General features: G+C 36.6%; 1 protein-coding gene across 7 annotated transcripts in view; it reads right to left on the minus strand.

Annotated features, from left to right (window-relative positions):
- Positions 1–464: 464 nt before the first annotated feature.
- The window catches only part of EFL1 (elongation factor like GTPase 1), a 94,770-nt gene continuing 69,621 nt past the window's right edge, over positions 465–25,613 (minus strand). For all 7 annotated transcript variants that reach the window (XM_068957985.1, XM_068957984.1, XM_068957983.1 and 4 more), the window contains exons 18-20: positions 20,787–21,793; positions 15,899–16,083; positions 465–2,910 (exon numbers count right to left, since the gene is read on the minus strand). In XM_068957985.1, the coding sequence (XP_068814086.1) occupies positions 2,722–2,910; positions 15,899–16,083; positions 20,787–21,793 (1,381 nt within the window). In that variant the 3' untranslated portion in view covers positions 465–2,721. The remainder of the gene's footprint in view (positions 2,911–15,898; positions 16,084–20,786; positions 21,794–25,613) is intronic.

A 25,613-nucleotide genomic window follows, 5' to 3' on the forward strand; every position in this document is an offset into this window, starting at 1 on the left:
ATTACTGTGGAAAAAGATGGTTAATCACCTAATACTATTAGTGCTTGAGAAAAGGAAAGATTTTTAAGCAAGAAGATGCTTTAGAAGATGCACGAAGATGGAGGATGGCCAGAGACAACAGGAAGGGGCTTGCTGGCCACTGCCTGGTCTTCATTTTTCTCCAGGGAAATCTAGCTCCTATTCTTGTTCATTCTTTCTACAAAGTGGAATATCAGATGGATTGTTCAGTGCATAGTTATTAGTCTGTAACAATTATTAGAAGCTTAGAAGCTTACTGTGTTTTTGTACGTTACCAAAGGTAAGGTGCCCTGACTCCGCTAAGGTCAATAGAGCCAATTCACATTAGTTGAGTGCCTGGCTTTTAGAAAGTTAAAAATGCACCAAAAATGTAAACGGATAAGGTCTTTATTTTAAAAGCTGTGTGCACTCATTTTAATCACATATTATATTTAGCAATAAAGCTGGCAATGGAAGATGAAATGATATAATCGCTAGCTCTCAATTAAATCTTTCCATGGCTTGCTCCATCAGCAAGTTATTCATCATGCTTTGCAGAGTTTTTCTAAAATTATGTCATATTGTTATATGTGTGTAACAAAGCTAGAGGAAAAGCAGCTATAACAAGCTGCTTTCTGAATAAACCAGAGAAACATAGTTGGAGATTCATGGCAGGTAAGCAATTAGATTCTCTTCCCAGCGGTAGCTGTTACTAAGGAAAGTAGGTCTCAAATATTGCTGCAAGCATTTCTTGCAGGTTGGTTTGATTTTCTTCTGCTAGTTAGTGGAGTTTTTGCTCTCTACAAATGATCTTGCAACATCCTGAATTAGTTTTCATCTATATGCGTTTTGAGATGCTTTTTCTGCTTACTCAGATAGAGTAAATTACAGTTAATAGCTACACAGTCATAACAGTGATCAACTAGCAGGTCAGGCATCCCTACCTTTATCTTTGATTTAGCTAGAAAGGTAAGTGTAGTATCCAAAGTGTCATTAAAACCATTTATTTATGTCTTGAGTGGGTTTTGCAGGCTGCAGTAAGTTACCGTGCTGTCCATAGCTATATACAGCTGGCAATGCACAAGTTACATAGGTATGCTTGCACAAGCTCTAACAGAGCCTTGCCTGCCATGCAGACATATCTTTGCAAAACAACAGCAATTTATGGAACAACCTTCTAAGCAAAGCAAATGTTTCATGTGCTTGAATAATTCATAAATACAATCTTAAAAGGAAACATTTCCATAATGATAGCAAACAAACTGCAAGAAGGCTGCTATTTAAAATAAGAGTTAAACATTCAAAATCATTCTACTTGTGAAACAAGGAACAGTTTCCTTTCCCATAAGGGGAAAAACTGGCATGAATAACTTGGGCCTGCTACTCATTGATACACACAAAATACTTATTTGGAAAGAACGAGCAGGTGCTAACAGACACTGCAAGGTAACTGTAAATTAAAGAAGTGGTTATATCATGGAAGAAAAAGACAACCTATTTGTACAGTTGTCTGAAACAGAACTCTTTCCCAACAGCAAAGACAAGAGGTAGCAGAAAGTCAGCTGGCCCAAGATTCACAAACTTATTTCCCATTAATTTAACTAAATATCAAAAACCCTTCAAGGATACCTGTCTTTTTACTCAGTCTTAACCTTCTTGAATGTCCAGTTCTTGTACTTTCCTTTTATCATTCTAAGCACTCAACAGCCAAATGAGAAGACAGTTCATGCATCACGTTTCTCCTCTCCTATTCAAAGTTTTCATTTTGCTCAACTGTAAATTAAAACCTTCTGAAGATGTTTTTTTTTCCTGTTAGTGTCAGTTTTGGAGCCTTTTGCATTCTAGACACCTGCAAACAGCAAATTATTTCATATATTTTTGAAAAGGTTCACCTGCACTGGATTTAAGACAATAGGCGGAATGGGTAGAAATTTCTTTTTCTGAAAGTGTCTGTAAACAATCAAGCTAACAGGAGTGGCAGAGGTAGCTGTGTGCCTGCTTCAGAGACACCAGTTCCTAGTTTATGATAATCATATGACTGAAAAAAAAAAAAAACCCTAAAGACAGGAGAATAAACAAAGAACAAAAAACAAACCTTGCCTGCTTTGCAGTGCTTAGTCTTTAGTCTTCCACATGTGCTTTTTTTTTGGTCTCTGATTTAAAAAAGATTCATTGCTACAACCTGGGAGCAGAGGAGTACCACATGATTTAGGTAACTGTTTACATGAGGAATATAGTGAAAGAAATAGTTTACCTACTTCTCATAAACTTACAACTACTTGCATATAAGTAACTACGGAAAGGACTTGTGAGGAACAAATACATTATAGAAACCTAAAACAATTTAAAAGAGAGTCAAAACCATTAAGGAGATAAATTCATTGCATAGTTTATTTGCAACAGACTAGCTAACCAGTTCTAACTGTAATTACATCTGATAAATCAGAAAGAAAGAAAAATTAAGTTAGGATTTCCTAATCCTGTGATAACAATATGGCAGAAATTTTAAAAATCGAGACCAATTCCATATTTTACTTAAATAAACTATTTTCTCTGTATAAAAGTTGGAAAGGCCTAAGTTTATTATAACATAAGCCACAGACTTTACAGTGTTTAAGAAAACTGGTGTGAAAGAATAAGTTCAGATGAAATTTTGAAACTGCTGCATAGAAAATAATCCAGTCGCCCTTAGCTGAGTCAGGAGAGAACTGAAAGCAGATAGAGCTACTTATTTCTACTGAGAGTTCTTTGCTTCTCAGCATGCTCCACAATTTTTTCTTCTACATAAAGTCCCTTTCGCTTTCTTACTGCATTCATGTACTTGCGGGCCTGGTTCTCAGAGTCTGCTTTTTCCCCAAAGTGCAAATATTCTTCCTCAGTGGTTGGCACCCAGAATGGGTCACTTGAAATGATCTATAAAAAGAAAGAAAAAATTAAGTAGTACAAAGGTTTACTGGAACATTTCAGGTAATCTTAATCTCTAAAGTGCGTAATATGAAAGTCGAGCAGGTAGAGTTTCCCAGAAAGCCTAACTTAAGCTCAAAACAAGAGCTAGGCATCGTATACAGCATTTGCCATAAGTAAAGAACCATACGACAGCTTTTGAAGTTCAGCTGCGTTTATCTGCATATGGATTTTTTTACAGCAAGTATTTATTACAACTGCAAGTCAGCATACAAAGCCAAATAACCTTCAGAAAATTCACTGTTTTCAAGAAGTAATTCTTTTTTTTAGAACATTATCTCACTAGGAATTTATCACAATTTCAGTAGAACTGAAAGTTTCTGCTAATTTCTATGCCTTATTTTCTTCAACCTCTATGAAAAACATGGAAACGATGAAAAAACACGGATAGGATGAAATCCTTGCTTCTGGTGCTACTCTTCAGTACAGCTGAACTCTTTTGAAGATCTCTACTCTTCAGCAGAGCTGCTCTTGCAGCTTAAAGTCTGCAGATCTCATGGGCCCTCCTCTAGAGGAGATTTCACATGCAACATGACCAGGAAATAACTGGACAGGTCTTTATCCCCAGTTCATCCCATACATCCAGCACTTTTCAGACTATTTAGAATATGCCAAAGATGTACAGTCATCTCACACATTTTCTAAAAGCTTCCCTCATTCCATCCTGCACAGCAAATCCACATTTTTAGCTCCCCAGGAAGGTTTGAAGAGGTATTTTAGTTTCTGCCATCATGCAATGCAGTATTTACACAAACTCGAGGCTTAATGCTTTCTCTAGATAGCCAAAGATAATCTGTAAAATTTAAACTTGTACAGATTTTATACATTTCTGATTAACTTTGAGAATGAAACTAATGTCCTTCCACAAGAAAAGGCTACATAAAATCTGCAGACACATAGAAATATTAATTCCTATTATGGACTTATGAGTTTCACAGGCAAAATTTCTAAAAAATTAGTACTGTTGGGAGAAATAGAAATACAATCCTCAGTAGAGCTATGATTTCCAGTTAAATGCTTTTCCCTAGATGAAGAATAGACACTGAATGGAGGACTGGAGAAAGCCCAGCCTTCACAATCTGTAGAAGTCCTCATTACATCCTTGCTGGTAACATCATAAATTTTCTGTGACCGCATCAACCCATCAAATGTTTGCTTTCCCAGTTTCTAAAGAATGCTTGTTATAGCATCCTAGTGAAGACTACAAACCTATGAAGGAGATGAACTTATAATAGGCAGCAAATCATTCTCTTTTCAACGATGACATTATTTAGGGTGTATGGGTATTTAAAAGAATAAAGAGTATTTACAGTGCATTTTAGACAGTGAGATCAGGTCTTCATAGCATCATAAGGGATGATAAGGGATTCTTAACAGGATCAGCATAAATTAGCCACTGGCCTAACTGCTTATTTATTATTCAAAACCAGAATAAGCTGAGGGGGACAATGGCAGCTTTAACTGCAAGCAGTCCAGAACGAAAACATAATTACTTCTCCAAAGAGCGCGTGACAAAGCAGCAAGACTGCTGTCACTTACCAGTTAACACAACTGAGTATTTCTGCACTACATCCACAAGAACCTTCTGAAAACAATGGCTATTTAAATTACAGAATTGTGAATTACAGATCAAGATTTGCATTGTAGATCATTTGACTAGCATTTTCTCTATTAGAGACCAAGCATTTTCTTCTAAGGGCAACATATAAAACGTAACACATGAAAATGAAGTAGTGCACAGCAGTGGGCACAATTCTTAAATCTCTTGTCACAATTGGAAAGTGATAGTAGTGTTTGTTAATAATTCCACTTGGCAATAACTTCATTGATCTACTTGGATGACATGATTCCTGTGTAAAGTATGACTATAAGCAGATCACTAGAATTCCACTGTACTAGAAAAAATATACATATACATCCTCGCAGTGAAGCAGATGCTGAAGAATGTGTTCCACAGCTCACTGCAGAAATATGAGCAAATTGGAGGTATAAAAAAGAAATAAAAACCAACCAACCAAAAAAAATCCCACAGTTTTTATAATGCAATCAGCTGGGATTATCTATTTTAAAGGGAATGAACAGATTACTTCAAATACTGTAAAGGGTATTCTTGAGAAAAAGAAATTATTCTGAAGTGAGTTGTTGCATTAAGTATCATAACTATTCAAACTAACACGCCCAAACAATAAAGTCTCAAAGGACTTGTTTACTAACAGCATGCAGAATAATATAAGGAAAAGAGTCTTCATTTTCTTTTAGCCTAACGACCCACATGTTAATTATTCAAACAATAAATGCCTGTATCAGAGACAATCTTACTACCTGAAATAACCAAACCATAAAAATACAATACTATGAGTACTATTTTAATAGTGAAAGACAATAAAGTGTGTACTAAATTCTGCAATTGAGTAAGTTAATCAAACTTTTCAATAATATCTGAGTTAGAATAGAGTAATTCCAATTTGAGCACACTTGGAATTTGAAGCCTTAATTTGAAGATGATTTATTATTTGCATTTCAGTGGCACCCAGATGGCTCCAGCAACGATCTGGGTCCTATTGTCTTAGCGTATTTCACAAAATGATGGTACGAAACAGTCTCCACCGAAGGCAGCCTAATTATGTGAAACAAGGTGGAGAGAGACATCAAAAGCAAACAGAAGGGAATCCAAAAGGTCAGACAGACCTGGGAACAGTGCCACGTTCCTACCGGTATTTCCCCTATTGCTCCATAATGCCTGATAAGGATAGAAAATAGGGATTTCTTTTGAGCCAAGTATCATCAATGTGGAAAACGCTTCAATTGGACCACGAATAGAAAGAGCAGTCTTACACTGCCCAACGAAGATTAAGATTAGCAAGGAACGTTACAGCCAGTCTGAATTCCTTCATAAGAAAGGCTAAGAACTACTAAATTCAGTGCTTGGGCACTACCACGGGCAGCTCTTAGCATGCCAAAAAAATAATTATGGCAGAAGCTGCTTCTCTAACAAGACTTCAAAAGAACTACTGTTCACAATTTCAAAGAGGATAAAGACTTCAGTATATCAGAATCCTTTCCACCAAAGAAAAATTGATACTAGAAAGAAACTTCAAGACTTGAAAAACGTTCATTGTTCAAATGCCGTCTACCCCTCAGTAGCGGCTTAGGCTATGCAACTAGAAGGGCACAGCTGATTTGCATGTTTCGATGTCTGAAGCAGCTTTGTCAGACAAAAATTAACTCTGCCTTTCAGGTACAGTGACCTCAGTTTGCCGAGATTTATGTGAAATGTGACCTTGAAAAATTGCTATCTCCAAAGTGGGTTTTTGGTAATAAGATGGGTAACACAGTAAGAGTGCTTCTGCACTGAGCAGAACCAAAGTAATATATCCTCTGTGCAAGACCAGTTTGGAGAGTGGCAGCGTGCTCCCAGAGCTGCGAACGCTGGCAGCAGCACCGAGCACAATTGGTGCCAGGGGGACTGAGCCAGACTAAGGAAGGCTCTGAGCAGCGCCAAAGGGGTAGGACATTTTTGGGAGGTGGAGCTGGGGCAAGGAGGAAATGGTAATCTCAAAAGTGGGCAGAGGCTGATTTTTGTGGACCATACTCCTCCTGTGATCTTGGATGCAGAAAGACCTATTACCTCAGTAAGTAAAGATGTCCTCAAGTACCATGCACAGTGCAATACAGACATATCCAAGCAGCTGGCTAATTCCTGCGTTTGACCCAAGCAGCTACAGAGCAGGGAAGGCAGCACTAGCAGCGTGGCCAGTTCCCCATTTGTACACTACCTCCTAACACACACGCACCATGCTAGCACCTGGCTAGTGACAGGCAGTGATGCTTCAGAGTCATTCCTTACTCCCACATGAAAGAAAAGGCAGATCCTAGCTGTGTGCAGGATGATGTTCGGCAACTTCATAGCCATCTCCACCTGAACAGCTACTTTCCATCACCTTCCAGGAAAAGAGAGTGATGCTAGCACAGGACTAGGAGCTGTCACTGCCCGTGCTGTGCAGAGCAGTCTGAACACCATTCTGCAGTGCTGATTAGCTGTGGGAAGGGCTGAAGCACCTCAAACACTTGCATGAGACACCAGGTTGGGGATGAGGACTAAGAGGCAGAGGGTGGGAGTCAATGTAAGAAACGTCTTTCACATGTGTAGTTGAAAGTTGACTCAGAATACAAGGTGATATTTTACTTTCATTCTCTTACTCAGTATAGAAAGACTGAATTGGGGTATGAATTTTTAATATGACTTTTGTTCCCTCCCCCTCTCAGTGTCCTCATATAAATTCTGCTTTCTTTACTTAAGTTCACTAAGTATTAAGCTGTGAACTGGACCCAAACACAGCCATTACCAGTTACTTCATAATGGAGAGTACATGATGATCCTAAACATATTTGAATTAAAGTTGTTCTGCTTTAGATTTACATGAATCAAACTTCTCGTATTTAGTACCCTGGGTTTTCACACTGCCCCCCACCTTTTTGGGGGAGGAAAATAATGACAAAATGGCACTAGCCCTTCAACTGAAAGGATACTTGAAAGTCTCTTCCCTCCTCCCCCACACTTCAAGCACACAAAAACAATGAACAATAGCATCACTGTAAAGCCAAACTAAGATTTTGGTAACAACCTTTAACACATATATGGACAAATATCCCACTCAGTCCATACTAGGAAAGCATTCCTCCTCCATGGCACATAGCTGAAAAACAGAACACCTTTCTAAAAATAAGTATGTAAAATTTGAAAGGGTTTTGTTTAATACTTTTGGAGAACCATGTATATGCAAGTCTTCAAATGCATGAGTGTGTCTGGATGGAAGAGGAAAACTAACTTCTTGATACTAATAAAAAAGTCGTTAAAATTTGGAATAACCATTTCTAAATTTTTAACTATATAAAATTTTTGCAAATAATATGACACAGAATAAAAAAGATCAAAGGAAAGAAAGGAAAGAAACAACATACATTTAGCCTTGAAAATTAAGACAGTGATATGGGGAAAAAATGGTAGATTCTTTTCTGTGAGGATCCATAAAACCAGTTTATACAGCCAGAGGGGATGCGTTGGTAGCCCAGGCAGACATTGACCTCAGCAACGTCACAGGTTTGAGTTATTAACATAAGTATACAATATAAAGTACAAATGAGGTAAGAAAAAATCATTTATCTGAGACATATTAGGAAGTTTTCTATACATGCACGTTTTGTAAAAGACTGAAATACTGGGCTTTCCCTCTTAAAGTGCCATATCTCTTCTGAAGATAGCTTTAAGCTTTGCAGTATATTGAAAGGAATCCTAATATTTCTGGCATATGAAGCAGAACAAAACCAACCAATGTACTGCAGCACATTTTGATAAGTGCAGAGTTAAACTGGAGAAATACTCTGAAATTAAAATGATGTCCAACTATTTTAAGTGAATAATGATTTGTAACAACAGCACTCTTCCTCATAGATCAGGTCTCCTTACACAATTTAACAGCACAATCGGGTTTTAGAACATTCTGTTTAATCACAATGTAAATTTGCAGGAACATCAAGTATCACTGTTTAGCCAAGTGGTGAAAAGATTTGTCCTTACATTCTCAAGGCCAGCTATCTGGTCTTTTTAACTCCTTGATATTCAAGAACCTGCTTTCCTGTGACTGAGAAGGTCCATTAACTGCTGACATAGTAAGGACTATAACACACTAATCTAGTGAGTTATGTAGGTTCATATGCATATATATACACACTATATACACATATATATGTATGCATGTGTCTGCATATAAATAAACATGCATATAAACACACACACAGGGGTGTGTGCATGCATGTTTTATAACTAGTGTAGTATGGTTTTATAACTGGAGCAACTGACCTCCCAGGTTAGCAGAAATTTTCAGATACAAGATAATTCAGCAGCAGTGCTTGCTAACGCTGCAGAAAGCACTATGCTGCCATAGAAAAAAAGGCCCTATTAGATGCAAAAGAATTCTTCACAGCAGGAAACCCAAGAACAGGATTTACTTTTGTTTTAGAAGTGCATAAATGTTGTTTCTTCAACTACACTTTAATACTTTTCCCTGGCATATAAGCGCTCTCTCTTTAATGGACATGGAGGAAGAGACTGATGGTCATCACTAGCTGAGAAAGAAGTTCCAAGAAAAACAGCAAGAAAGGGAGCAATAAGAAAAATCATACCAGAAAGAATCCCCCCTTAACGTCTAGCTAATGTAAACTGAATAGCTGCACATAAAAACTCATACAAACAGAGGAACTGTGCTATGCTAAAAGACCAACTCTTTGATTGCTGGAAACTTCTTAGGATCTTGTAGTAGAAGCACAGACACTAGAGGAAAAAATTCATTTCCTAACAAGCATCTTTCCACTAACAGCTGAACCTGTGAAGCGAAGGGGGAGAGAAGAAAGGAATAACATTAACATTAACACTGCCTATTGTTCCATAAACGTTAGCAGACTTAAAGCAAAGATTCTTTCAGGAACCCCAGAACGTGCTAGGAGTGGGCATGAAGGAGCAGCAGTGGTAAGGGAACTGCCTTTAGGACGCATCTTTGTTCCACTCTCAGCTGAACAAAGAAGAACTCCCATGAGCTTACGCAGGAGTATGAGCAATGCAAGCACAGCCTTCCTGAGGCTCCAGGGGTCACATATTGGCAGATCATGTTAGAACTGTACAGAATTCCAATCTGATTACATTCCCTATTTCCTTACTCAACTCGTGCCAGTATTATTTCTCTTTTTGGAGAATTATAATAGTTGATGTATGGGCCACAGTAATTTTAGGAGTTCATTAATTATATGCATTAGCTAACAACACTTTGAAAACAGAACTGTAAAAGTTGACTAGTAGCATGGGAGAAAGAGTGTCTACAGAAGACTAAAGAATTTTACAGAAGCACCTATACATAACTGTTCTGAAAATAAAGACAAGCCACAGTTATTTTACTAGAACATACAATTTTCATATTGTACCAAATACTTTGTGTAGCAGCCTGCCCACGTTATAAATAGCTAATCTCTATACCACATCCTCAATAAAAAGAGCTAATTATCACTCTCCCTTTTTACCAATTGTTTGGGAAAAAGCCATACCTTGTAGTCAAATCCTGGCTTTACAGAATATTGCTGCTTTGCATCACTATACATCACTATATGTTTCATGGGATTAAATACAATATATGTTCTTCTCAAGATCATTATTATATACTTTCATAATGGCATCTAAAAGAAAGTGTAAAAATAGATTGCTGATTTCAATAACTAACTTGGAAAAAAAAATCTCCAAATTTATTTCTCTCCATTTCTTTTTTTTTCCTCAAAAGCTCTTGATTTTGAATTACACATTTTTGAAAAAAACTATAAAGAGGGGACGACAGAGAGGGGACGACAGAGAGGGGACGACAGAGAGGGGACGACAGAGAGGGGACGACAGAGAGGCAATATAAAGCCAGTGGCAAAGTTCATTTATTTCATTTCCATAGTCATCATGCAAAAGCCTCAAAAGTTCAAAAAAGTATCAGACTCACAACGTTTAGTTTTCTTTCAGACACAGCAAGTTTAAATGGGATAAGGGATAATTTTTTTTGCCAAAGTTTTGACATTTACTTTACAGGATTGTATTGGGGTGCAGATTCCATAGAAAATGAAGTGAGCCTCCAAAAGCATTTCAGAAGAGTCCAGAGTTCCCATTCACTACATATGAAGGGGATGGTCTAGGCCTTAAAACGCAGGAAGTCGGCCATATCTCCTCTTCCAATAAATATCATAATAATGAACATTTGCATAGTACCTTTCCCAATTCTAAGTGTTATGAAGAAAGTATATTTTGGCTCAACAGCATCATCCTTGTTTGTGTCTCAATCTGCGACAGATCAACCTTAGCCTTGTCTTCAGTCAGTAGCGACAAACAGGGATTAGGGAATTACAAAGAAAAAAGGAGGCCTGTGGCTTTACTATTACATTTTTTCCTATTATTTAAGAAATATGTATTGAGAGAGAAAACTAAAGCCATACCACTGCCACTTTTATTTGCTACTTTAATTAGCTTCATATGTTCTGGCTACTATAAAGAGCCTTTCATATTAAAGAGGTTCCAGGCTGCTCCTAGAGTTCATTTACGTGCCAGAACTGTCACTGGCAGAACAACGCATGCAAAGTTACAGCTCAGCCTCGTATAGATTCATAGATTCTCAGAGACTTCAATATCTCTGCCTGTTTCCTGTTTAATGGAGGCCTCAATCTCATCCAGCAAGTTCCACGTTCAGCCCTCAACAATCGAGTGTAACAGGGCTTAGAGTCAGGAATGAATGATTTAAAAATCAAGAATATAAAACTTCCAGTGATTCAGAATGCATCATATTCTTACTGCTTATCACATGCAATCCTTCTTTTACCTTTCTCTAGAGTCTTACAGCACATTCCAGAGACTATTCTATTTCAAAAGAAATACTCAAAAAGGATTCAAATAAAGATATGTGTTTATGGTTTCTCTCCCCACCCTCTCCCCCCCCAAAGAATAAAGTCTGCCTAATAGGCAATCGCAACCCAATGTAAAAGATGTGCATTAACAGGAATGCAATAAATTTTACAACTTTTAACCAGTAGATGTCTTGGATAATTTCTGCAGTTGCTGAGAATTCAGTCAGTATCTGAACAGAGCCACGTGCATTACTTTTACCATAACACAGATCTCCCAAATGGGATTAGAGTTCCATTACTCTAAGCACTGTGCAATCACAAATAACTTCTGGCTCAAAGGAGCTTATGATTAAAACAAAACGGCATGACTGAGTGCAACAAATAACTGCAAAGAATCAGGACAGGACAAAGTAAACCAGCTCAGGCAAAAAAAGTACATTGCATGAAGGTGCATGGTTAATTTAAGGATAAAAAAAAAAACAAGGAGGTCCTAACTGCCCCAAAGTTAAGTATTTTAAGCCTGAGAATTCAGAAGAAAGTTTAGACTGAAATCTAAGAAAGAATGGTCGAGTAAACCAAACACACTTATCATTTGCCCAGGGATATCATAAAGAAAAATAATTTGTCTTAAGCTGGAACCAAACTAAAATTGTTTTGTTGCTAATTGTTATTTGGTGTCATCTGCTATAGGCAGGAATAAATTGTTTAAGCATGAAGGAAAGCTTAAGCATGAATTGTTCAAGTATAAAGAAGTGACAGAAAAAAATGAATAAAAAAGTACTAACTGACAGGACAGACCTCAATATACGCATTGCTCCATCCCCTGGGATTTGAGTGATCTGAACAATACAAAATGCATTCATTAACTGGGTAAGAAAAATGTTTAATTTTCCTCTGAGATCAAAATGGCTCCATTTAAAGGCAGTCTCTATCATTTACCTTCCTATATTTATAATCTATAAATCATATTAATTAAATACAAGAATGAAAAACTAATTCCAAACCAATGTCTTTAAACATACTTTATGCATATAATTTCAATGAAATTTAACTAATTGAAAAGAAACTTAATTTAGAGAAGTGTCTATTCACCATCTGTAAAATGAGGATAGCAACACGCTAGAAGAAATCTGCATAGAGAAATATGTGTCTCAACACGAATAGAGTGTCTCTATTATTCAACTAATAAGCCAAGCACATTGAGAAAAGACCACAAACACAGACTTAATTCAAAATTTCATGGAAGGGTTTGGATAGTATGCAGTTAATAAGGCAAATAACATTACACTCAGTAACATAGGAAATGCAAAAAAAACCCAAGTAGCTACCACATTGCCTTTCAGTATTTAGCACTAAGGGAAAAATAGCATGAGATTACACTGAGTTCACATCATATTATGTTATGCAGTGATGCATTAAATAATTGGGATTCATATAAATGCTGGTATTTATCATGTATATACAACATACCAAGATAATTCATCAGTAATATAATATTGTTAGGGCTAAAACTTGAAACCTAGCAGGTTTTTTTTTTTTTAAGCAGAAGAGAGAAACAGCAAGAAACAAAGAAAAAAGCTCTACAAATTTCTCATGTGATCTGGGACATAAACAGTCAGTTTTCTGGTTTCTCTGTCACACCACCAGCAGAGATTCTGAAAATGGTATTTATTTAGCAATTCTGCTGATGATTGAGAGTAAAACGCACTCCCTCTGCCATTGCTGCACATAGCCAACATTGCTAGTAGCTTAGCAAAAGGCTTATTTTGTCAGAAAAATACGTGAACGTTATTTTCAATTTGACCAACCTTTCCCACTGACAGATTTGACAGGTGAAAAGGTGACTGGCTTGCACAATCACTTTTCCTACTACCACTACATTTTAAATACAGTAGCTATAATTAAAATCTCTCCTGAATATCAATTTTAGAAAAAGTTGCCAGTTGTTCAAATCTCTCTGTGGCCCACAAATACAGTTCTTGCTGCCTCTTCCATACTTCTCATTAAAACATTCCGATTCCGGACTTGAGAACAGCTTTACAAAAATTAATGTTACAGGGAAAAGTTCTATTCAAATCACTTTTTCTGTATTCTCATGCACAATCTCAAGTCTGATTCCAGACTTGATTTTCCATCATAAATGAGGTGGAGATGCTTAGTTCTCTACTGGCTGTTTCAAATGAAAAAAAAAAACAAATTAACAAGTATATTTCATCCTTAATTTATCATTATTACTATAGGCCACCAGAAGTTTGGTCAGATAACAACCATAATACAGGATAAACATTGAGAGCACTACATATACATATATAAAATACACACGTGTATATTATATATTTATATATATATATATATATATATAAATAAAAGAAGCTACTCAAATTAATTTAAGTAGAATATAACTTTATTACATGTAATGAATACTGCAGGCTTTCAGTACCTCTCATGACCAGATGTGTAACGTAGTTATACAAAAAAAAGTCAAGCTATTGTTATATTTCTTCTGTGCAAAATAAGTTATCACATCAATCACGTTCAGAAAAATCATATGAGAAGTAGTAAGTATAATCTCACTTGATAATAAACAATGCTTGCCTAAAACAAGCTAGCTCACATTTGGAACTTCAGCTAGTGCACTGAAGTGAGTAGAAATTCATGCAATTCCAGAAAGCATAAGCTCAGGTTAGAGGAACTCTGCATATCCACAATTACATGCAAACATTTTTCCATGTGAAACTGATAAAAGTGACAAAGTGACCATATATGCCTAGGTTTGGAAGTAGAGGGGAAGGTCACGGAGGCAACAAGTTTATGCTTCTGTTTAGCATTGGAGCACAGTAGTCACAAATCCTAAGGAAACTGGCACAGAACAACGGTTAGCTGGAATTAACATCCTTCTGACTAACATTTCTTGAGGATACTGGTAGCAGAGACAGTTCAGGCAAAAGACCAGTGAGGGCACAAAACCTTGCCAGCTGCACTTCAGATGAGTGCATCCAAAATTGAAAAAAATACTTTATGTAATACTGCCAACACTCTTTGATTTGAAGTACCTGATCTGTTACTGGCTTACACCTAAATCCCCATACTCCAAAAAGTCCTTGCTGTATGCTTTTTTTTCCAGGTATACACTGTCTGTGGGTTTGTTTGTTGTTGTTGTTTCTGGTCTTTTCCATTCAATATATTTTTTCTACTTCACTTATTTTTAAGATCTCTTACTCTGCCATCACTCTCCCCTTCCCTGGTTCTCTACGAAATCAGACTTAGCAATCTTCCTACACCTTCATTGTCTCTACAACTCATTGTATGACCTGACTTGAATTGTAAGTGCCTTAAGAGGATGAGTCAGTATGAACATTGAGGGAGGAAGACTAAGTTTCTGGTCGGCTGCATTTTGTAATGCCCATAAGATACCATCCCCAAAGATGACAAAACGTACTTTCCTAAGTGTACTATTTCAAGGATTCTCAACTCTTTCAATAGCACGTGACTCAAAACTGGTTTGCAGGGATCCTCCTTCTTTTCCATGAGCATTCCCATAAAATTCCTGAGGCAGTTACAGCAATAACTAGGAGAGAAATACAGCTAGGGAAGTATCTAACAAATATTGTCTGAAGCAAATTAGCTACAGGAAATGAGGTAAACTCCACACCACGTGAAAAACCAGCACATACGCACTGACTCTTACCCCTGAACCCATTTTAAGCTCCTTTGATGGAGTCTTCTGAGGAGTCCTACAATGCAGTTTTGTTTCTCTTGAACAAGGAATAGCGATTTAAAAGTTTTCCTCTTTTGCTTTCAAAATCTACTTTCCACATTACAGGAAACAAAAAGAATGCAGCACTCAGGTGATGACATTTCTTATCAGGTCCCCACCTGCATGCGCTTTACACCTCCACTTTCACCTCTCTTAATTAAGTGACAAAGTTATCCAAAGAGAACAATTTTGAGAACACCTCCACTTACTATCACCAGACCTAGCTTTGAAAAATTAAAATCAACTCCCCTTACCTTTAAATATGAAAATATAAGTTGTCCCAGAATATGTAAGCACAAAACAATACCTACTTAGATGTCTGCTAATCACCAAAAGGTTTAACTTCCATATACCAATATAAAGAGATTTACTGTTACATTTTCTGTGGGGGTGAGAAGAAAAACCATTAACAAACACATTTACCAGCAAACCCATTTTAAAAGTCATATATAATTCGGGCAAACACATTTTTTGAAGAATCAGTTTCATTTCTGAAGCACCTACTTTACACTGGGGGGAAAAAAAACAGAACACTACCAACAAAAAAAGCACCCAAACAAAATATAAACAACGTTCTTCTGAACTGCACATTTATAAAAGCAAAAAAAGACTAATATAAAGGTACTTTCTCCTCTTCATTTCAAAAAGGAATTATCAAATGTCTTGACCAATACTTAACCTCTTCCCCTTATTATTCCAGTCTGCCACATCTACAGGAAATAGATCACCAAAACAGATGGAGTGAATAGATATTTTTACCTCCCAGTGGCTGAACACCAGCTGTGGACTGGCCAGGCCACTAGTTCTCTTCCTGATTTCATCAGCAAAACCAAAGCTTTCTGCTACTGGCAGGACTGCCTTAATAATAAACACATCCGTCCCCTCTTTCATCTCCTCTTGTAACACTCTGCCTTCTCTTTTGGACAAGACAGCATACACACGACCTGCAAAGACACAATTCTGATTAGCTTAACAATATATTTATACTCTGCTTCCTAAAGAGAAATACATAAATATTTATTTAGGAAGCTTCAGGATTAAGTAAAATATATTCTCTCTCCAGCTCAAATTATTTCTTGAAAAAGCGTAAGTGCATTAATTAAAGTCACACAAACAACAGCATGGCAGTAAAATGTGCAGAACCATAGCACTAATACATATAATAAGTGATTACTTTGGTGCAGATTTAGCTGATGCTTACACTGTGTCTATTTTACACTACCATATGGCTATTTTTCAAAGGCACTTTGCTCGATTATGTGCCTAACTTGCTTTACTTCATATAACCAAGTATTTAAGAAACATAGCCAGTTAAGAATATTACTAAGAAATATTACGGCGCTTCAGGAATTATATCTTAAGTATCTTTCAAAGTTTATAGAGATATAAATATTTGTGTCCCAAATACTGAAGTGCAACTCTAATCACAGAAAACTTGCTTATCTGAAATAGTCCACATATATTAATGTGTTTGATCTATTAATTATTTCAGCCTTATGTTTTTAGTGGATCTTTTTTTTTTCTTTCCTTTCTCAAATTAATATTCAGTCCATTGAAGTACACTGCAGATGTCACAAGAGTAGCTGTGAAAGCCCCTATGGTCAACCTTATAGTAGGCATTAAGTTAAATTTGTATTTAAAATATCTTTGCATATTTATGTGATAATGAAGTATTCTACCAACAAAAACTAACAAATACATTTCTACTGATCAAGCTGATACAAACACAAGAAAACCTATACATTGAAAAAATGCTAGAAATGCCTTCATTTAAAAAATGTGAAGAATTAATAAGATTAGATGTACTAGTTAATTTTAAAGATACCTTATAGTGAAGAACAAGTTTATACCACTAAGAGGTTCAAAGATTTTAAATTACACTGGACTGAAAAAAAAACATGGCTGTATACTGCTGGCTTTTAAACAGCTGGGCAAAACTGACTCTTACTGGAAATAATTGGAGACACACCACTATTTGATAACACTTGTCACCAATTCTGTCCTGGCAGAGAGATATTCATTAACTACTACAGCTACACACATTGATTTGCATATACATTGTAAGCCTTTGGGGGAATATCAGAGGAAATGTTGGAATGGGTCTATTTTAAAGACAGAATCTGGACCTTTGGTCACGAAAGTCCGCACAAGCACTCGGATGGTACAGTTGCATCTTCCTGTCAGATGCAGCTAACGAAGCCCCAGTTCAGTCCCCATCTTTTCAGAATTGATCCTTCTCTAATAAAATGTGGATTGGACAGTTCTTTCCACCATCACTAATAACTTTATCTGCTCAGGCCATTACTGGGACCTCCTCGCTGGTCCTCTGACTGAACTTCACCTTCACTACGCACATGGTAATCATCTCACTGCTTGTAAGAAAGTGAGGAAATACTTAACATTCTAAATTTAAAATCACACAAAGATTAAGGTATTCTGCAGATAACTTGCTGAGTTTGCCATGCATATTTAAGTCTTGTTAGCATAAACTAAATGATTTCCAGTCTGAAGAGACTTCAGTGAGTCCAGGAAATTCTGAAATATAAAGGGGTCATATCTCTGTACAGCTCAAAATTAATGATTTATTGTTCATGCATTTACTGCTTTAAAATGCAAGCTTAAATGTACACACTGCACAAGGGCATCACGTCAAGGTCACTGCACCTATTAATAGTACCATACAATATATATTAAAGCTATTTGTTAAAACTAATCCAAAACCACTTTACAGGTTATTAACATTATAATTCAAAATATTTACTAATTGTGTTAAGCAGGACTCATGAAACTTCACACGTGTATTAGTGAGATACTAGCAGCAATATCTATCAAATAGCATTTGAGATGGACATACTTTCTGGTCATAATTCTTTGAAGACAGTGAAAAACACAAAACACCAGAAAACAAGTTATTTAGCTTACTAAATGGTTTCCATCTCATCCAAGTAGTCTGGAGTATGTAATCTCAGTTAGGGCTATCACAGAAAGACTACAGGAGGTCTTCAGTTTCCCCACTAGGGGCAGCCTGCACTATACTGCAGAAATTCCAGTTCCACTTCTGCACTGTTTAGCTGAAGCTAAATAGGTTTCAGCAGCACAGACCACTGCGAAATGCTAAAAGGCCTTCCTATTCAAAACAGTTAGCAAAGTATTTTGAAACAATGATAGGACTTCAGAAACAGCTTGATGGTGCTGCAGCATACAGAACAGACTTATTTTAAAGGTAAATATTTTAAAGAGCTGAAACGTATGCAAGTCCTGTTCACCCACTTTACTGTACTGCAGCATCCTTCAAGATGGGTAGGTCTAGTGAAAATGCTACACAACTTCTGTATTCCTTGCACGCTACACAGATCTAGTGTCACACTGGAGTGGAATATTGTCGAAGGACAACAGGATCACTGTTTCCAAGAGCCTAAAATTAATATAACATTAACCATAAAATTAACAAATAGGGAAGAAGGGGCTGTTCTTCTCGTTTGGAAGCTGCATGCTCTTACTTACACAACAGAGCTAGAGATAATACTACGAAGTGACGCGACTTTTACACTAAATTGCTATGAGCCAGAATGCTAGAGAAATATATATAACAACATAAAAATTGCTATCAAAATCCAAAAACAAAAGCCACAAAGCAGTCTAGTAAAATCCTTTCCCAGAACAGAAAAGGGAGATGGCAAGGAAAAGAGCTCAAAACGTAGGAATATCAACAGGCAAAAGGGAAATAATCATTAAAAACGTGATACTGGTTCACAAGGTTCTTCAGCTTTCGGCAGTTTACACAAAGAACTTCCATTTTTATACACTCCGGCCTTAGGGAGTTTTCCAGTGAAAGGATTGCAGGAATGAGGTACTGAAAGCATAACCTCCTGGAAAATACCAGGTGTACATGGGATCCAAGTTTAACTACCCTACACCAAAGCGCACTCCACAGGACACATGTAAGCTTTAACACATTTCTATGTTCTTCTCTCCTTGCCCTTCTCCTCAGTCCCAGTTCAGCTTACTTTCACTGTCAGAAAAGCCTGATAGAAAAACTTTATACACTGAGACAACTACTATACAGCTTTCTATAACACCTTAGAAACAAGCAGATAATGTTGTGCTATACTAAACTCAAGTTGGGTATCAACATATGGAAAGCTAACTGAAACACTTCACGTTACACAAGCCAGTGGTATACCACTTGCCAACTGACGTGTCTTACTGGAGAGCATGCACGCTCTTCACTTTCCCCAGTGAGGAGGCAATTTATTAGCTTAAGCTTCTGTAATAAACAGTAAATGAACTTGTAATGAACTAAGCATATGTCCATGATTATTATCGCACAGCTCACATTCATTAAACTGCATCAATTCACTTGCATGTCTGAATCCTAACTTACACTCATTAAAAAAATAAACATGTGTTTATACATTAGAGAATAGTGTTAACATACTTTCTTAAATTCCTACATTGTCAGAGATTCTGTGGTGTTGATGTGCTGCTGGAACAGTAACACATAACACTGCCAAGCTTTATTTTGATGATCATTCTTACAGGTTCCAGAAAGTTTAAAAAAAACGCAGAAGTATACCATAGTAAGTTGCAACTTGAAGTAATATATATTAACAAATTTACTGCAGGTCTCCTTAACAGGCCTACTAAAGAACACCTCCAGAACAGAACAGGGTCATGCAGCTGCACGAAACAATTGCAAAGTCTAAAGCATTTCTTTTGTTCATGCTTTAAGGCATGAATTTTGCTCTTCATAGCAGTTACAGGGGAGGAAAAATGGTATCAGCACACTTGTGCTCATGACAGCATGTATTTTGACAAAAATAACCAAATCTTTCATTATTGCATGTGGGATATACTATATTTTCTGTCATAAGTAGTGCTGTCAAAGTAAATTTGGTGATGACTTAAATACAATGGAATGTTAGTTTTAAATAAAACCTCAGTGTATTGGACCAGATTCATGGAAAACTCCGAAAACAAATATTAGGGTGAGTTAAGTGGTATTTTAAGTAGGTCATAAAAACAAGTTTAAGTAGGTGTAAGTGGTAAGGTAATATTAGTGACACAAATTTGGTATGCACTGGGTTTGCAAAGTGAGTATCTTGCATACCAGAGGATATGGAGACTAGCAGAAAAACCTAACAACCGGACAGCAACAATAATTTAAGATTCTCTTTTTTTCTTAATTTTATTTCTACATTGATTATATTAACTTAAAACATCTTGAAGTGGGATATATTAGCCAAGACTCTAATGAAAACAACATCCCCCCTCTAAAATGCTTTCCTCAGCATTTTTTCCTGGAATTACTATTTAAACTATGAAGTGTAATATTAGTCTTTGTTTAAATACTGAAGTTGCTACTACATAAATCTCATCAGAAAGTAACATTTTATATCTTGCACTTCCAAAAGGGCTTTATATTCTTGCTTATACTTGTGTTTCAGATAAGCAAGAAGAATGCTAAATTTGCATTCTAAATAAATACTACAGCCAGAGAGGCATGGCACACATCTGTTGGAGAACTATAAAATACTTCTGCAAAGTTTTAATCAAGTTAGACTTTTTGATCCAGTCTAATTTACAAAACCTCAGGTTTTAACTTGGAAAGCAAACTCTCGTCACAGGCTTATTTTGTCTGTCTTACCTAAAACTTCAGCAGTAGCCATAATTTCACATGTGTACATTGCTGCCATAAGCCTCTGTGGTTTCGCCTGCAAAGCGTAACGACAAGCTTCTTTCATGGTGGCAATCAGTTGTCCAGAGAAGGGACCATAACAATCTGCAAGTAAAACTTCTGCCTTGTGTTTACTAGTTTTCTCAGGTGATCTTGGAACACTTTGATTGCCGTCTTGGTGTTCATCTTCACCGCAAACTTCAGCTATATGACTATTTCTTAGAGAAGCAGTATCTTCTTTTTGTTCGTGTTCTAGGGCATCACATTCCCCTGAAGCCTGACTACTCGCTGACAGTACCTCTCCAACTTTACTCATTTCCCATTTTTCCACCGTAAAACAAACACCCATGAGAGGTTCTTCACACATGGGACCAGAAAGTGTAGCCAGTTGAAACCCACTTATTATGCTGTTGTCAAAATCTCTGTATTTACTTACTTCTTTCACAGCATTCTCAAGGCACTGCCACACAGACTTTTTATAACCTTCAAATTTATATAATAAAATATTAGGCCCACACTTCCGTGGTCCAAATGACCAAATCTGATCAACAGCATTTCTCCACTTTCTCCCCTGCAGCCCTTGCTCTAACTTTTGTTTAAATTCCTTGATCCTATCAATAGTCTTCTGATTTATCTCATGGGTTTTTTTATCCTCATTCAGAGATGTATTAAGTTGTTCCATAGTTCGAATTAAGTCACTATTTTCTTCAAGAAGTCGAGTCACCTCCTCAGGAAGCGGCATTGCTCTTACACTGAGAGTAGCATGCTTATTTGGAGTAGATATTGTAACGAGCCCATCTGAGTCAACTTGAACTCCTTCAGGAATTTTATTTTGGTCCTCTTTTGTTTGATGTATCACTGCAACCTTCTGTTGTTTTCCTATTTCTTCATTCACCATATCAACTTTTGGAGGTCGTGTTATTGTCTCTCGGAATGGAATAATAGGTGCTGATGCACTAATCTCTATCTTTGCAAACCTACAAAATAAAGTTTTAGAATTAGTTTTAAATTAAAGAATTAGTTTAAAACTGGGGACAGTGCCAGGCCTCAACACGGAACAAACATTCATGAATTAAATTTGACTGCAACACAGATTACTAGATTATGCATTTCAAACTCACAAGCTCTTAAAAAGGTAACATACTTCAAAAAAGAGGCATGGCTTCTTATGACTTCAGAAAGATTTGGAAAGGAACAGAGGCAGGGGGAAAAAAAGAAACATCATTATATCACTGTATAAATCACTGGCTCACCCATATCTTGAATATTATATGCCTTTCTTGTTCTCTCCTCTCAAAAGGATACAATAGAACTTGAAAGATCAAGAACAAGGATGATCAAAGATATGATAGTACAAGTAGTCTTCAGATGCTTCAAGGATGTGATAGAAGTCTACAAAATGATGAGGGGCATGGGGAAGGTTGATAGCAATTAACTGATAAGCAAACCACAACAGGCTCCAAAAACTGCCTGGACCAAAAATGATCAAGGCCTGGGAAAGCAGTAGCAGAGCTTTTACATACGCTTTGTTTTCACTCTTTCCCAGACATCTGCTTTAGGCCACACTGATAGAGACAGGACAGTGAGCTAGATCTGAACTAGCTGATTTGAACCAGTACAGCTGTTTATACAGTGAGATGCTCTGAAAAAAATGAAGCATGGGGTAAGCCAAAGAGGTTTCTGTAAATAAGTATGGAGCTACGGTTTTAAAACATTTTGGGTTCAAATAAAGAGAATTACTCTCTCTACAGCTATTACAGAAAGCTGATGCATCCTTTTCCTCCATACTTTTGGCACATTAGATTCAAATTACAGCACTGAAGAGGCACAATATTGTGTTGCCCACGTGTATGAAACTAGCACTGCAGCATGGAAGCAGAAAGACGACTAATGAAGGAAAAAAGCCCCTGGTGAATTTATATTGTGATTAGCCAGTGGAAGCCTTAGCCATTATTCTCCTTGCAAACCTAAAGTATCAGTCATAATTGTGATCTTGTTAAAAATGTAAACATACAAGGCATTGTTCTGAAGGGAGAAGTCAAAGACTGTCTACATTAAAATGTTAAATTGGATTGAGGAAGGGAATGAATTTTAACTGAAATAGCTACTCCTAAGTAATGCTGTATAGGGACACATTCTTCATGGAATTATGCCAAATCTATCTACACATGCTACCACGTATGAGCAGTTAAACTCAAATACGTCTTCTTGACTAGTTTAATGCATAGATATGTCATTAGTAGTAGGTTTTTCTCTGCTTTAAGACAAAACACAATCCCTTTCCCTAACATATTTCAAGTAGCTTTAAATTGTACAGTAGCCTTAATGAAAATTAAGTTTTTTTTTTTTTTTTTTTAATAATTTGCTTGGGTAAGTATAACTTCAAATAACGGGTCATTAAGCATTTTTCAATGTGTTAGTTATATAAGAAGCTCCTGAAAGATAACAACCTTCCATAATAGAAAAAAATCAACCAAACAAACCCTTAATGCTGTAGATGAATCTTTATTATGGACTAAGTAAAAAAAGCTAATTTCAGTCTCTATCTTTGAAGTGTTACAGAAAGCACAAAGTAAAATGGAGTATGAGACAGTGGGTGAGGATTTTGGTCTGTTCTTCATAGATAAGAACTAGTGAAATTATTGATCCACTTCCACACCAGAAGAAAGGAAAAAATAAAAATAAACCCTTAACACAGCAGCTCAGCCTGTTAAACCATTTATGTTCTGCTTTGCCAAGAGTACTAGCAACTTTAAACTCTTGGGTCAAGAGTTTAAAGATACAATCTGAAAGGCCTTTTCTTTCCCCCTTTAAACTAAATTGATGGGAAATACTCTAGACAATGAAGAAAAACTGCCTTGGAAATAAAAACATACAGAACAAAGCAAGTACAGCAGGCCACAATAAGATATAATGAAGGACGTTTCAGTAACATCATAGTATGCCTGTAAGACATTTGTAATAGCGGTAAAATGTGATTATTAAGGTAACTGGTATGTTTTTCACAGCAACGGTATTAAACAACAACATTTTTCAGATTGCATTTTCAGTTTGCACTTATTAATTAATTTTCTTGATGCAAGTGCTCTGCAGGAAAACCTTCCCTACATGTTAAAAGATATTTCATAAGAAAAGGAAAATTAATTACTAGTCATTAAAATGCTATAAGAGTAAAAGCTTCTCACCTTCAGGTGTATCTATGCCTTATTTTACTACCCAGCTAGGAAATTCCAGACTTATAAGCTCTTTAGAGCTTTAAGAAACATCTCGATATTAATTCATAAAAGACCACCTGCTTTACTTTTTAGTACTACTTCATGACTTTAAAAAATACCCTGTATTGTATTTTAGGTATTTAGTGTAAGCACAAGAGCTGATTGTTGCCAACAGCACGATGGTAAACCCCCTATTTTTTAGAACAGTGAAACTGATGTTTATTAAGTACACATAATCAGCACTGTTTATATATATTTAGGACTTAACTCATTTAAAGATATGGCAAAGATGAAAGCTTCCTGTCAGATCTGGAAAATGGTCTGTATTTTTCACCTTGTCTGAAGGGAAAAACTAGAGCCTCATAGCAAAATCTCCTAGCAAACACCTTGGTTGGAAATGAAACGTTCATATTACTGGTAAAATGGTAATTCTATGTTTTCAAAGATTTATAACAACTTTTTCTAGCTATATAATCTAGAAGTTAAAATTATATCCTACTGATTAGCACCTATCTCCCTGCTGCCATTACAACCCCTGGTACAGTAAGTTACACGGAAAACAATTAGCACCAGACCAATGGAGAATGGTTGTTGGTGTATTATTATGGTATGAAAGTATAAAAATAATGTTTGACATTGCCAGCTAAGTTATGCTCCGTATTAAAACATCTGGGCCTATTTCTAAGGACCAGATGTTATTTACCTTTATTTATACAATATTTCTGCTACTGAATGTTTATGCACAACTATTTTAATTGACAACTAGGAAGTTAATTTTTGGATAAGGATAAATTCACCAATCCCTGCAAAGAAGGAGCAGTTAGAGCTTCATGTTAAAAGACTGTTTACATAGTTTATATTCAAAGCCAAAATTAATGAAAGCCCTGTTAGATCATCTGTGACTTAAAGAATTACTTACATGACTTGAATAGACAGACCTTTGGGAGGCTAATAAAATGCATTCAGGAATGCATATGCTTGTTTGTCATCCAAGCAAACATAGCTCAAAGTAAATGATCAGTTCTGATCTAAATTACTTGAGCCTTGAGAAATAACTAACTGAACTGTCTTTTGCAGCGCGAACTTGAACTGTCTTTTGCAGCGCGAACTTGAACTGTCTTTTGCAGCGCGAACTTGAACTGTCTTTTGCAGCGCGAACTTGAACTGTCTTTTGCAGCGCGAACTTGAACTGTCTTTTGCAGCGCGAACTTGAACTGTCTTTTGCAGCGCGAACTTGAACTGTCTTTTGCAGCGCGAACTTGAACTGTCTTTTGCAGCGCGAACTTGAACTGTCTTTTGCAGCGCGAACTTGAACTGTCTTTTGCAGCGCGAACTTGAACTGTCTTTTGCAGCGCGAACTTGGGAGCCCTAAAGTAACTTATTCCAATTCACAAGTTGGAGTGATTTATACTTATTGTCTCTGCTCCTCTGTGATCTGTAGTGTTGGTATTTATGAAGTCTTTTTATTAAACTTTGCACTAAGCCTCCACGTGAGGTGCAATTCATTGCACCAAAAATTGCTCTGAAACAGGTTATTTTAGAAGCTATTAGTCTAAACTCCAAGAAGAATGTGCTCGAAGGA

Source organism: Struthio camelus, chromosome 12, assembly GCF_040807025.1.
Source record: "Struthio camelus isolate bStrCam1 chromosome 12, bStrCam1.hap1, whole genome shotgun sequence".
NCBI classification, from domain to species: domain Eukaryota; kingdom Metazoa; phylum Chordata; class Aves; order Struthioniformes; family Struthionidae; genus Struthio; species Struthio camelus.